We start from the raw sequence: 15,738 nt of genomic DNA, 5'->3' as shown, positions 1-15,738 counted from the left end.
ACAATAAAAACTGAGCAACATCAAAATACAGTCTAGATCCTACTCTAATATCTAATAGCCAAGAAAAAATACCAACCCTTTATAGCGCGAATAGAGAATAATATAAATTCTAAACTATCTTCAGGTTCATTATGAAATACATTTTTTAGAATGAATTTGGGATACATCTACAAAAGTAATTTATTGGAATAATAATTAGCCTATCTACGTTTTCCACATGCAAGTTGATGGCTACTAGGGACGATTCTTTGGTTAGGACGTCAATTTTGCAAAACATGCCACTTAATTCTCTTATCAATTGATGAACACTGATTTTTTTAAAACGTAAAAAAAACACAATTAATGCCACGTAACATGATCTGAAGATATTTTTAACATCATCATCAAACAGGTTAGGCCGGTCTTTCCCCACAGTAACGGGTATTCATAGCTTCATAAGCCATTCCCAGGAGGTATTGAAAAGCACTGTCAAGGCTCCATCGTGACAGAGAACAGTTCATAATATGGATGATGCATAATATGCGGCCTAAAGTCATTTCCTATGCAAAGAGACCACGAAAGGCACTTGCTATAGTGGCCTCTGGAGTGGTTTAACGTTTTAATAAGACACACTAGCATTCTGTTGACCGATACCAACTTAACATGTGAACATGGTGGAGTGTGTATTTGCAGCGGTGATTATTAAAGTCCCAGTTAACCAAAATCAGAGATTTGCTTGAAAACACATTCTATGTGTTAGTGATGCATTGCTGATAACATGTAAAAATGGGATGAACCATGTGTAGTACTGAATTGTGAAGTTAGACCAGTTTTGTGTTTTTGACCAGTTTTGATTTCTGGAATTTCTGGGCGGGCTTAAAACGGTACTTGTTGACGTAGAGCGGTGTTCTTAGCATATCCCCGCCCTAACACTATATAAAGCTAGAACGGATTTGAATCTTCGGTTCTCCTGCTCAATCTTGAGTCTAGAATTAGCTAGTTTTAACCAGCAGTCTAGAATTAGATAGTTTTTCTTAGTTAGCAATGCTCCCTGCCTCCAGCAGGAATGGGATGATAAGGTCTCCTTCTTTCAACTCCCGAGTAAAGCTGAAATGAGAAGCAAATGGTTAGCATTTTTGAAGAGCCATGGTGTTACAGAGGAGTCTGTCACCGCTAGCGCCCGCCTCTGCAGCAAACATTTCACTCCCGAAAGCTTCTGCAATTATAATATGAGGCTTTTGGGTTTCACGGATTCACGACTGGTCCTGGTGAATTCGGCGGAGCCAACCGTCTCTCTCCCCGGTCTCCATTCTCCTCCTGTCGCGTCAACCTTTGGTGCCGACACCGCTGCCTTGTATGCTTATAGCTAATTAACGTTATAACGTTAGCTAGGTAACCTAAGCAATAGGAAAATACACTGCTACGTTAATCTACAAAATATGTGTCTTGACATGTATGTGGTAATGTCAGCTATGATGAATTATATGTAATCTTAGGAGGAATTATAGCTAACATTAGCTATGTAGTTTGTTGCAGATGGGAGTGTGTATATAACCTTAGTCTAGCTAACATAGCTAGCAGCACCGACCAGGCGACCACCCACCAAATAACGTTACGGATGATATATTATGACTATAAGCGTTAACTATACAGAAACTGCCTGCCATATTTGTGGCACCTGATGTGCGTATGGGTTCACCGGTAATGGTTACAGTATACTTCTCCAGCGGGAGACCGGAGCGAGGGGGATGATTAGGTAGACCAGCTGCAGCTGGAGAAAGACGCACCCTCTCCCAGTGAAGCGGTGCTCGGCGGCTACTGGCTGAACATTCCAGTTCTGTTGGATATGTTGCAGGAAATTTGAAGCCGAGTGCTCGTTATTCTCACACATAACATTGCCAACGAGAGTCTGTCCCCATTATCAACTCCGGTAGTGTACGCTTCTTCGCGCTATCAGCGCTGTTCAAGCCAGTGACTAAAAGGTACATTTTAAACAACTTTTTCCATTGATCCCAAGGGACGACAGGATCGCCTGGGAGGGATAGAAATGAGTCCGGAGGTGGCAGGGAGAAAATAGGGACAGACTCATACATTCCTCGTTGCCTGTTTTTGTATTTTGCATCTAAGGGCAGTAACACTGGCGCGTTGGTATAGAGTAGCTACAGTTTTACCTGTGTTGTTTGTCAGGAGGTAGGTTAGGAGGAAGCATATGTGCGTTTGACTCATTAGACAAGTGTAATTTCAACTCCTCTCTGTTTTCACAAAGCTGTGCCTTCCTACCACAAAAGAGACGGCGTGCCAGTGAGACAATATGCAGACCAGAGAACGGTACTATTTGACAGGTTCTTCCCTCCACACCCCCTCCCCACGCAATTGGGTGTGGCTTTGGTGCCTTCAGCAGACACGCCCCCACAGTCTCAGACCAGAGAATGCTGCTTTTTAACCGATTTTGAAGCCTTATTTTATATACTTAGCGACATTTTTAATCACTCAGATTTGGCTGGGTGGTTAATGACATGTTTTCTTGTGGTGTGTGAAGCTCATAACAAAAAATTGAATTGGGTTAACCTGGACTTTAAAAGGAAAAGGCATTTGTGAGCTTCATGTGCTGTAGATTTATCCTGGCTGCACAACATGCAGTGAGTGGAGTTCAAGTGCTGGGATATTGAAACTGAGTTAGATAGAGAGTGTAAGAGAGTGTGTGTATGTGTGTGCGTGTGTGTGTGTGTGTATGTGCGTGTGTATGTGTGTGTTGTATGTTTAAATGTTGAGTTTCTCTTCTTCTGGTTCTGCCTTGACAGCGGTCAGCTCGCCGTGCTCGCTCTCCTCTCCTGGAAGCTGAGAGGAAGAAAGAACACAAATGTGTTTACATTTAAACCATGACTGGCTAATTTCACCAAATGCCTCACATTTCAAACGCGCCATCGGTGGGAACCTGCGCCACCTGGTGGTTTCCCATGAGGGTGCTGCACAAGCAGTCAGAGGGGTTTGTTTAGCATTGCAAGTGTGCCATCTTGTGGCCAGCATGTGGTACTCCATGCATCATTATAACTTGGTAAGGATCACTTATTTGCCATCACTGACTGAAGCTACAATGGATGTAAAGGCCCAACTAACCCAGAAGTGAGGGAGTTAAAACATTGAACTTTGACCTTACCTCCCAGTAGATACCGTCCTCGAAGCAGATGGTGTCTGGGGGGGCGCCATAGATGGGCAGCTTCAGGATGAACCCTAGATAGAGAGAGAGGGAGAGAGAGAGAGAGAGAGAGAGAGAGAGAGAGATAGATAGATAGATAGATTTAAATCTACTCAACCCTAGTTTCTTACACAGCCTCTTGCTTATCATTAGTATTATTAGGGGTCAAGCACTGAAGGTGCGTAGAACCTTATTATAATTGTTGGTATTCTTATTATTTTCCGTGACGCCCTCGAATAACTCTTGAAGTACTCAACCAAAAATGCTGTAACTCGGCATGTCGCAACTACAGACCATGAGTAACTACGCCACAAAGACTCACCCAGGTGGCGCTATAATAAGCAATTTAGCGTACAATGCTGCCATGTCCGCCCTGATTGACGAAAATGTATGAAACTTGGTAGATTTCCATCATTCCTCACGAGGAACAACTTTGCCATAGGACCTATGATCTCCACCTTGATGGATGTGGCTGCAGGTTGAAAATTTGGCAAAACCTACAAAAAGTTCATTCTCATAAACAGTTAGTCTGATCGGTCTGAAATTTAATATGTATGTTAAGAGTGCATGTTTCCCTATAGGGTTTTCACGGCTAAGAGATCCAATCCAAGATGGCGGAGAAACTGACACTTAAAAAAAAAAAAAAATTGGGCCACAAAGTTCAAGCGTTTATAATTTTGAACAACAATAATCTAGGGACATTAAACTCTCTGGACACGAAGAGGGCACTACCATGTTGCACTGTCGAAGAATTTGCAAATTCGACCATAGGTGGCGCTACAGTCAATGAATCAAAAAGCAAATTTCAATGTGCTGGCTTTTCCACGCTGTTAGACAAAAATGTATGAAAACTGGTACACTTACGTCATCCCTCATGTGGAACAAATTTGCAATTTGGATCCATGATGGCCAGGATGGATTTGGCTGCAGGTTGAAAATTTGGCAAAACCTACAGAAAGCTTTTTCTCATAAACCATAAGTCTGATTGGTCTGCAATTTCACTGGTATGTTTAGGATGCATGTCTCCCTATTGGGTGTTAACAGCTATGAAATCCAATCCAAGATGGCGGAGAAACTGGCATTCAAAAATTCCATTAAAAAAAAATTGGGCCACAAATTTCAAGCTCTTATAATTTTGTACAACAATAATCTAGGGAGATTAAACTCACTGGATACAAAGAAGACACTACCATGTTACACAACGTCGAAGCATTTGCATGACTCTAGTACTTACATGGTCAATAGCTACACGCGCTGGTGGTGGGGGTGCAGGCGGGATGGGAGTACATTATTATAATGTAATAATATAATTTAATATGTTATAACTCAAATGTGCTGTAATAGTATGGCCTGTTGATGGGCTCGTTGCTGCGCTCATGCGTTGCTGCGCGTGCTCATTGCAGTGTGGTCGCTTGAAGCGTGACCTCGTATAGCCACTTGCGTCTTTAATAATATTATTAGTATTATTAATTATAATAAAATAACAATAATAACAATAATAACAATTATTATTATTATTATTAGTATTATTATTATAATTATTACAAACTGACCCTGACCCAACCTTTCTACAGTACTAACTTCATCCCAGACTGACGCTGACCAGGGTGTCCACCTACCTACAATGAGCCCGCCCAGCAGGGCGATGCCCAGGGTGTCCACCTACCTACGATGAGCCCGCCCAGCAGGGCGATGCCCAGGGTGACGGCCAGGGAGATGGCCTGGATCACGCCCTGGAACGAGGCCTCCACATCGCCGCTGTGCACGTTAGGGAACACGTCCACCATCCTGCAAGAGCACAGAGGGAGAGAGGAGTCAGCCATATCTATCTATCTATCTATCTATCTATCTATCTATCTATCTATCTATCTATCTATCTATCTATCTATCTATCTATCTATCTATCTATCTATCTATCTATCTATCTATCTATCTATCTATCTGTCTGTCTGTCTATCTATCTATCTATCTATCTACCTATCTATCTATCTATCTATCTGTCTGTCTGTCTGTCTGTCTGTCTGTCTGTCTGTCTGTCTGTCTGTCTGTCGAAGTTCATCTTGCTCGTTACATGTCCTCCATCCTGCAGAGGAGGAGAGGAGGAGAGGCGGAGAGGAGAGGAGGAGTCCGCCACGGCACGGACAGGTCAATGTTGACTGTGCTTCTTATATTTTCCTTTTTGGCTGAACTGGGGAGCAGTTCCTATAATTGATTCAAATCCAGCCTGTCGCCAGTAGGGGGAGGACTAACTCGACTTTTAATTAAATCGCCTGCATGTGTCAGAAGGAATAAGTTGAAAATCTGGACGGACCACAGTCACTGTAAGCAGAGTTTGAATAGCAGCATGGCTGTCTCATATTACATTCCCCAGGTAATTTAGCTCTTAACTAAAGCAACTTGTAATTTGCTTCCTGGGAAATAGATGATAACGGCACAACAAGCAGTTTTAAAGCTATGTGGAACAGGAAGTGACTCTTCCATGTCTCGAGAGCTTCCTCCAGCACCACCAGGCCCTGCTCACCAGCACCACCAGGCCCAGCTCACCAGCACCACCAGGCCTGGCTCACCAGCACCACCAGACCCAGCTCACCAGCACCACCAGGCCCCGCTCACCAGCACCACCAGGCCCCGCTCACCAGCACCACCAGGCCCCCCTCACCAGCACCACCAGGCCCCCCTCACCAGCACCACCAGGCCCTGCTCACCAGCACTACCAGGCCCCCCTCACCAGCACCACCAGGCCCCCCTCACCAGCACCACCAGGCCCCCCTTACCAGCACCACCAGACCCTGCTCACCAGCACCACCAGGCCCCCCTCACCAGCACCACCAGGCCCCCCTCACCAGCACCACCAGGCCCTGCTCACCAGCACTACCAGGCCCCCCTCACCAGCACCACCAGGCCCCGCTCACCAGCACCACCAGGCCCTGCTCACCAGCACCACCAGGCCCTGCTCACCAGCACCACCAGGCCCCACTCACCCATCTCCGTAGACGTCCTTGGTGGCCAGAGCGGCCGTGACAGCCCCGACGATGGCCCCCAGGACGCCGGGCATGCCGTGCAGGTTGTGGACGCCACACGTGTCCTGGATCTTCAGCTTCTCCTCCAGGACGGGCTGGGAGAGGAGGGAGGAGGGACGGCCTTACAGATGTGAGAGGGATACGGACGCAGCCCGCCTGCTTGCCTGCGTGTGTGTGTGCATGTGTGTGTGTGCGTGTGTGTGTGCATGTGTGTGTGTGTGTGTGTGTACTCTAGGTGTTCTAGCAGTCATGCTGAAAGGTGCATGGGTTTGTGAATAGTATCTCTTGGCATATCACTTGGATATTTCTTCCACCCTCTCTTGCCCCTGTGCTCGGGGGGGGGGGGGGGCTAGAGGTTCGACTGTGTTTAACGCGGGAGGAGAGAGTTTAACCGGCGCAGCGCCGCTGCCCTCACCGAGAGGTACTTGAAGCCCAGGACGGAGATGGTTCCCGCCAGGAAGCCCACGATCATGGAGCCGGCCGGAGTCAGCATCATCTCCCCGGCGGTTCCCACGGCGACCCCGCCGGCCAGCGCGGCGTTCTGGATGTGCACCTGGAGAGGCGGAGCGGCGACCGGCGCCGTTATTCAAAATGGTGGATTATCAGCGCCAACACATTATCATGATCTGATTGTTGAGAGAGACCCTAGGTTAGCCTACTGTTTGGAAAACAACCATATCAAATATAAACAGTTCAGAAGTGTGCCAAAGAATATTACCAACCAAAGTAATATGTAGGCTACTGTATATTCTTTCATTTACTGCTCATCAAACAACGGCTGCTGGTGTGATGTTTTGCCATTGTCGTCACGCTGTGGAAGTGTGCCAGTGACAGTGTTGGATTAATTCACTAATCCTGTGCTATGCTAACATGCTACTCAGTTTGTGTTCATGAACAACAACACCAACCATGTTTGTTTGGAATGTTTGTTTTGAAACTGCCTTCTCGGTCCCCAAGACGTCCTCAAAAGATACCTCTTCAAGACTACAAACAATCTAAAGCTGCTTAGAACCGTCTTGGCCGTTGTTGGCCTGCAGTATCCCAGCTGTAGAAATCAGCAGATATCCTCTTCTGATTGGACGGCCAGCTCTATCAGCAGGTCAGGTGATTGGCTGTTTTCCTCCACTCCCTCCACTATGTTGACAACGTCACTCCAACTTGATTGCTATCTAAGATCGGATCATCACGCATAAGGGTACCGGAGACACCATGGGCTACTGTGAGACCCACAACGGATGTGGGGGTAGCTGAAGCTCAGGAGGTAGTGTGGATCGTCCAACGATCGTAGAGTCAGCAGTTCGAATCCCGGCTCCTCCTGTCCACATGTCCTCAAATTGCTCCCAATGAGCAGGCTAGCACTTTGCATGTCAGCTGCCGCCATCGGTGTGTGAATGAGTGAATGAGAGGCCTTCATTGCAAAGGGCTTTAGATAAAAGCACTATATAAGTGCATTCCATTTACCATGTACAGTAGCAATTCGATTTTATTCGATTGTATGACATATCTAACTGTTACTGTAGTCTACTACTACTGTAGGCTAGAGGGTGATGTTGAGCCATTTTTGAAAGGTTTCCAATTTAGAGATGATATCTTGTGGGAAAGCTTTGGGGCAGGTATTAAATCTAGATAAGGATCTCTTTTGACATATTTCATATTTCTGGATGAGCAAGGATATTTGTTGTGGCGAATGGCTTTTGCCAATCGAGAGGCAAAAAATTTCATTCCATGTTTCATTCCAAAAAAATAGATTCAAGTTGCCGGCATTAACATGACAAGTCTTTCTGTAGTCCCAGAGTCGTCATTTAGCAGAATCAATAAACCTCTCAATAGAGACCTCTCAATAGAGACCTCTCAATAGAGACCTCTTAATAGAGACCTCTCAATAGAGACCTCTTAATAGAGAACTCTCAATAGAGACCTCTCAATAGAGACCTCTTAATAGAGACCTCTCAATAAATCCCTTTACAGCATCTAGTCTCGTACTCTAACGGGTTTCACCGTGTTCATCGGCGATTTTTCACCACAGCTGTGATCTCTGGCCTTGGAAGACGTTATAGAGCATCTAGAGCCGGCCCTGCCTACGCTGTCCTGGTGACCCCACCGCCTGGCCTCACCATGTCCAGCTTGCCCTCAGGGCTGACCAGGGCGGAGAGCCCGTAGGTGGCCAGGGTGCAGGCGGCCAGCGAGTAGTAGGTGTTCATGGCGGTGCGGTGCTGGTCGTCCCCATGGGCCGTCACCGCTGAGTTGAAGCTGGGCCAGAACATCCACAGATAGAGGGTGCCTAGGACACACACACGCACACACACACGCACACACACACGCGCACACACACACACACACACACACACACACACACGCACACACACACACACACACACAAACGCACACAAACACACACACACACACACAAGCGTTAGAACATCCACAGGTAGACGATGCCTAGTGCGGGGCCAGAGGGGGGCGTGGCTCACCGATCATGGCGAAGAGGTCAGAGTGGTAGACGGAGCCGTTCCTCTCTTTGCTCTTGTCCAGCGAGGGCCGGTAGAGGACGCGCGCCACCATCAGGCCGAAGTACGCACCGAAGGTGTGGATGGTCATGGAGCCGCCGGCGTCCTTGGCCTGGGGAGGGGACACAGAGGGACACACCTCTAATCAGGGTCTGGTACCAGGGTACCAAGATGTCCCCTACAGAGTAACTCACCAGACACACCTCTACTCAGGGCTGGTACCAGGGTACCATGCTGCCAGAGTGTCCCCTGAAGAGTGGAGTTGGTGAATATATGAATGAAGGTGAACAATCAAAGTGTTATACTCGTCAATCGGGGCAGACATGACAGCATTGTACACTAAAGTGCTTATTATAGCGCCACCTATGGGTGAGTCTTTGTGGCGTAGTTACTCATGGTCTGTAGTTGCGACATGCCGTTACAGCATTATTGGCTGAGGACTTCAAGAGTTATCTACTATTGACTGATCTACTCTTGACAAAGCATTGGTAGAAAATATAACCAGTTCATGGAATATTTAGGTGGGCTAGCTTGTAAAAGCTAGCACAACTTGTGATATTCCCACTATTTCTTTCTTTCTTTATTAGGTGGGCTAGCTTGTAAAAGCTAGCCCAACTTGTGATATTCCCACTATTTCTTTCTTTCTTTCTTTCTTTCTTTCTTTCTTTCTTTCTTTCTTTCTTTCTTTCTTTCTTTCTTTCTTTCTTTCTTTCTTTCTTTCTTTCTTTCTTATTATTATTATGGTCTTCGCCGGTGGGTGCATGGAGATTGCCCGGTCCTTAGTAGTTCTAGCAGTAGCTGTTAGATACAGCTGCAGCAGCTAGCCCACCTCACATTTTCTCCAGGAAATGTACTTTCTAGTTTATTCTTAAAATTTAAAATCTTGATGCATAAAAGTCCGTTTTGAAACGGGTATGTATTTTGGAATGAAAGGCATCACGGTCACTCCGGTAGGCTGACCTCCAGGAAGGGGGCGGGGCTAATCAGCAGGGTTACAGCACAGTTGAGGTCACTGCACTGAGTTCCATGTGCGCCTTGATGACACAAAAGCATACATGTGCTGGGTGGTACAAGATAACAAGAGTAGGATCCTGACCATAATAAAACGCATGTACGCATGCACATGCACACACACACAGTACTGTACTTGTAGTATATTTTTATACTGTATTACATCAATCTGTATTACTCTCATGTAGTATTATTTTATTAGAATAATGAATAAACTTCACTTTAGTTGGAACTGTGTTAATCTAAGGAGTTTAACATGTGAGTTATAACAGATGGCCTTTGTCCCTGAGTCAACAGATAGCAAACGGTCACCTCTGAAGTAGTAGTTTGAAGTAGATTACAGTTTGTAACATGATCCCAGGAAGAACTCAGCAGCCCCTGTGTCCGAAGGGGGGCAGAGCTCAGCTGATGCAAAGATCATTCAGAAGACTAGTTGACCATATCTGATGTTAATGAACATTCCTTGTATGCAAATTTGTTTGTCATGTGATTCCTGGCCTGAAGCCAGTTTAAAAGCTGCGGCCCTTCTGTAAGAATTCAGTATTGCCTAGAGATTCGGCCCCTGTGTTAGACATGCTCAATAAATTGTTGATTTGACAGTTTTGGCCTCCTTGAAGTTTATGCTTTTGAAATACATTGCATACTAACACACACTTACACCCAGGGCGGTGAGCAGGATGAACTCGTTGACGGCGAAGAGGGTGACCTCAAACACAGCCATGACCAGCAGCTGCACAGGGCTGGTCTTCCCTAGGACTGCCCCGAACGAGATGAGCACCGACCCAGTACAGAAGTCTGCATTGATCATGCTGGAGAGGAGAGGAGAGGAGGAGGAGGAGGAGGAGGAGGAGAGGAGAGGAGAGGAGAGGAGAGGAGAGGAGAGGAGAGGAGAGGAGAGGAGAGGAGAGGAGAGGAGAGGAGAGGAGAGGAGAGATAGGAGGGAAGATTAGAGGGACACGCAATAATACAATAATTGCATTTAATGTACAGTAGGTAGTTAGTGTACCACTACTCACCAGAGGTCACAAGTGCATCTCCTTTCTAAACAAGTGACTAAGAGCTTAATCTAGTGCTGAAGCCAAAGTGCAAGAGAACTCATGTTTAATGGCAGGATTAAACTACAGAGATAGATTAATGGGCATGCCATCATGAGTACGTGTTGATGTGATCATATGTGAACATGAATGTATGAATGAATGAACACCATCTCATGAATCCAGTCATCTGTACATGTACAGTACAGTTTGTACAGTAAGTGCACAAAAGGGCATTGCAGATTATTTTGGCCTTGGAATATGCTTTGTTAAGGGGTAAAGAAATGGTGTGTGTGCGTGTATGTATGTGTGTGCACGTGTGTTTGTGCATGCATGTGTGTGTGTGTGTGTGTGTGTGTGCATGCATGTGCGTGTGTGTAATTGTGTATGCGTGCATGCATGTGTGTGTGTGTGCGTGTGTGTGTGTGTGAAGTGCGTGTGTGTGAAGTGCCCACCTCTCCACCCCGATGTGGATCTTTCCTCCGTGCATGCCGTGGAAGAAGCCCTGCATCAGCGTGGCCCACTGCAGGGCGAAGGCGGCGATCAGGAAGTTGAAGCCCACACTGCTGAACCCGTAGCGCTGCAGGAAGGTCATCAGGAACCCGAACCCGATGAAGATCATCACATGCACATCCTGGAAACCTGCACACACACACACACACACGCACGGACACAGGAGATTAAACTCAGCTAATGGCAGTCCAGAAGACTTTTGTATTGAAATCACTGGTTAAATAATGTTGCGGGTATTCAAAACCTGACTCAGGTAAAACAGTGTATTCATTCATTCCCACCCTGTTAGCCGACGTCCTCCCTGTTAGCCAATGTCCACCCTGTTAGCTGACGTCCACCCTGTTAGTCGACATCCACCCTGTTAGCCAAAGTCCTCCCTGTTAGCCAACATCTATCCTGTTAGCCGATATCCACTCTGTTAGCCAACGTCCACCCTGTTAGCCAATGTCCACCCTGTTGAGAGCTCCTGCAGCTTCTTGTTAACCCCGCAAACATCTGCACCCCAGGAAGACATTCATCCTCTCCTCCCGACCACACCGCCGATATTATTGCTCTGTGCCGTCACCATGGCCACCGGTCGCCACGGCACCAGCGCCAGTGTTCCCATTGGCCCAGTTGCCCAGATACATGTAGCCCCGCCCCCTTCCTGGTCAGTCTACCGGAGTAACAGTGATGCCTTTTAATTCCAAAATGCTACATACCCATTTCAAATCTGACTTTTATGCATCAAGATTTTTAATTTTAAGAATAATATATTCCATTAACAGGTTATATTTTCTATCAGCAATTCTTTGTCAAGAGTAGATCAGTCACTAGTAGATATCAAGTTTTTGAGTATAACGCTTTGATTGTTCACCTTCATTCATATTCATATATTCACCTACTCATTCATATTCATATACTCACCTACTCATTCATATTCATATATTAACCTACTCATTTGAAGTCACAAGCTGCATGATCTTGCTTATAGAAGCAAAGTCAGGTGTGTGAGCGTAAAAAATTTTATGCATGTTTTTGCACGCAGGTGGGTTCATGAGCATGTGCACACAATATAACGTGCAGTATACACAACGTGTTTCTGTGTGTCATGTGTGTGTGTGTGTGTGTGTGTGTGTTTGTCTGGGGTGTGTGCACATTTAATTTGTAGGACTTCCTCATGTGATAGAAAGGGTGTCAGGTTAAATATTATTTGAAGCTATTAAACTGACCTTTACTCCCGACTGTAAAAATAGTACTTTATTGACCTAACCTTGAATAGGTTTTACTTTCAATCAGTGTGAGTTAGTATACAGCAAGTTCAGTCACAAAAGCCAACTCTGCTTCAAAGTGTGAAGTGTGACCTCAGTAAACTCAGGGCAGGTCCCCCACCTCAGTAGAAATACTATTAGTGCTGTGAGTGTGGTTAATGTTTGCTTGAGTCTGCCTGCGGGGTCGCGAGGTCGAGGTGGGTGTGTATAGAGCAGCATGTTAGGTCCACTGTGCCAGACAAGAAGTATCACTAAACAGGTAAATAAAACGATTCTGAACAAGGCCTGGCAAGTTCACATGCAATCAGTCAGCTGAGAGTCTGTTTTATGATGTAATAATGTGCAGCTGTGCAGGTTTTGTACCATCTGACACTTATGGTGTATGAATTCAATAATTTACCAGATGACAAGCTTTGCTGGCATCTATCTATCTATCTATCTATCTATCTATCTATCTATCTATCTATCTATCTATCTATCTAACAGACCACACATCCTGCTGACATCCTGCTATAACCAGTGCTCTCTCTCTCTCTCTCTCTCTCTCTCTTTACTAATGAAGCGTTGGGTGGAATCTGAGACACTCCTCACCCACATTCACATGTCCATATATGGTCACATCTTACATTCCCATGTCCATATATGGACACATCTCACATTCCCATGTCCATATATGGTCACATCTCACATTCCCATGTCCATATATGGACACATCTCACATCCCCATGTCCATATATGGACACATCTCACATTCCCATGTCCATATATGGACACATCTCACATTCACATGTCCATATATGGACACATCTCACATTCACATGTCCACATATGGACACATCTCACATTCCCATGTCCATATATGGACACATCTCACATTCCCATGTCCATATATGGACACATCTCACATTCACATGTCCATATATGGACACATCTCACATTCACATGTCCACATATGGACACATCTCACATTCCCATGTCCATATCTGCATAGATCTCACATTCCCATGTCCATATCTGCATAGATCTCACACTGCTGCCTGTCAGTGTGCCTGCCCTAGGCTGCTCCAGTCACTCACACTACTGCCTGTCTGTCTGCCTGCCCTAGGCTGCTCCAGTCACTCACTCTGCTGCCTGTCTGTCTGCCTGCTGCCTGTCTGTCTGCCTGCCCTAGGCTGCTCCAGTCACTCACACTACTGCCTGTCAGACACACCACGCAGCTCTAGAACAGCCTTGGGTTGTCTAATGACAGGTAGACCCCCTCACACACGCACGCACGCACGCACGCACGCACACACGCACACACACACACACACACACACACACACACACACACACACACACACACACACACACACACACACACATATCCTATATTCTAACACTCCCTTCATCTACAGTATATGTGACCAGGTCAAGAGAAGATAGCTTAAATGTTGTTTCCCCTTCTGGTCTGATTCAATATAGAACAAATATAAGTCTTCTGTTCCTGGTCTGTAAGACACTCACATCCTAGGCTAGGAGAGAATATCATGGACCTAAAACTGAACTGTTAGTATTACATTTAAATTATTAAATTAACTGAAAGTATTAATGGATTCATGAGAGCACTGGACAGATGTGAACAGATAAAGGGATGTGATTCCACAGCTCTCAATCCCCTCTCCCTTGACAAGCAGCTATCAACACTTGTCTATAATCTTAATTGATCATGTTCTTCATATTCAGGTGTGTGTCTGAAAAAAACGAGTCATTCTTGCGAGTTGTAGAAAATAATCATACCTGCTTAGTGGGAATACAATATAATACAGTCAAAACACAAAATGAGGGCACAGACAACTCTGCCAATCAATCCATGAAACCGTTAACAAGGATGGTATTATCACCGAGGGCGTCAGTGGACTGGAAAATGACAATGTCACATCCTAAAACGGGCTCCCCCACAAATTTGACAAGCAAACTCATCTCATTAGAACAGTTTAACTGTTTGCTGTCCTGCTACTTGCAGCAGTATGACACACTCTCTTCCGTTAGCGAAGCAGCTTGACTGAAACATTGCATTTTAAACTGGTGCAACAAAAAGAACAGTTCATAAGGAGTTATTCAACATGCTAGCGCGTATCCTGTAGAAGACGTCACTGAGGCAGACAACCAGCAGATACGGTCAGCATGCCAGGATAGGAGGCATAACATCTGGAGAATGTAGTACCTGACGTTACAGAACATTACAACTGTGAAATAGGTCAAAAGAGAAATGATCTGGAGAATCACATCTCACTGTAATGTGATATTCTACACTGAGGCCAGTGATGGATGAGCACAGCCATGCCTCACCATCCATAACTCACAGAGAGACGTTGTGTTGTGAGTCGTATTGACGAGGCCGACAGTCAGACAGTTCAGTCAGGGGTTGTGTCATTCATTCGCCAAAGGGGCAGGTATCAATTCAACCCCCCCCCCCCCTCCCCCCCCCCCCACTGCCCCACCACACCCAGCACCCCCTGAACACAGAGAGGATGTTGAGTTCTCTCACCCTTCCAGTAGCTGGGGTCACATTAGCCCCGCCTCCGCTCTGACCCTTACCCTTGAGACGAAGGAAAACCATTTGACCCTGTAGCAACGCTTTAGACCCACACACGTGCGCGCGCACACACACACACACACACACACACACACGTTCCCAACCTGCAGCTCTGCCCCCTGCAGAAGTTATAGAAAATATACTGCTTTTGCCTGTGTTTGCATTGCAGTCAGGGATGAGTTATGTCTGATTTTGTCTAATGGTTTACAGTATCTGACCGGGACTGCCCTGGTCAGAGAGAAACTCTGTCACTTTTCTCTCTCTCTCTCTCTCTCTCCATGAATGTCAAATAAATAACAGAAAACACTTATGTTCTGCACAAGTTTTCCTTATTGACTGTTAAGGTTTGGATTATCAATTTCTCCCACAACCCCCTCACCCAAACCCAGTGTGTGCCCCCCCCCTCCCTCCCCGCTGTCCCCCTCACCCAAACCCAGCCTGTACCCCCCCTCACTCACTGGGGTAGCGGTAGTAGAAGTCGTTGTCGTAGTTGGACGAGCCGTTGTTCAGGTCCTCATGCCAGTGCTTGGCGTCCGTCTCGTGGTCGTACTGCACCAGCGTACCAAAGAGGATGATGAGGATGATCTCCAGGATGATGCACACCAGGGGCAGCTTCAGCCTCAGGTTGGTCGATGCCTCCGCCATGGCTC

General features: G+C 46.1%; 1 protein-coding gene across 1 annotated transcript; it reads right to left on the bottom strand.

Moving 5' to 3' along the window:
* Positions 1-2,739: 2,739 nt before the first annotated feature.
* rhbg (Rh family B glycoprotein) lies at positions 2,740-15,733 on the bottom strand (the record flags this gene model as incomplete). Its single annotated transcript, XM_084442463.1, has 10 exons — positions 2,740-2,817; positions 3,137-3,210; positions 4,842-4,963; positions 6,157-6,290; positions 6,611-6,748; positions 8,310-8,476; positions 8,667-8,814; positions 10,372-10,522; positions 11,203-11,389; positions 15,547-15,733. 10 exons carry the CDS (start codon positions 15,731-15,733, stop codon positions 2,740-2,742), a joined length of 1,386 nt encoding a protein of 461 aa, XP_084298589.1.
* Between the last annotated feature and the right edge of the window lie 5 nt (positions 15,734-15,738).

Source organism: Borostomias antarcticus, assembly GCF_949987555.1.
Source record: "Borostomias antarcticus genome assembly, chromosome: 8".
NCBI classification, from domain to species: Eukaryota; Metazoa; Chordata; class Actinopteri; order Stomiiformes; family Stomiidae; genus Borostomias; species Borostomias antarcticus.
Note: the sequence above shows the minus strand (reverse complement) of the source record. Positions and strands in the feature narration are given on the sequence as shown.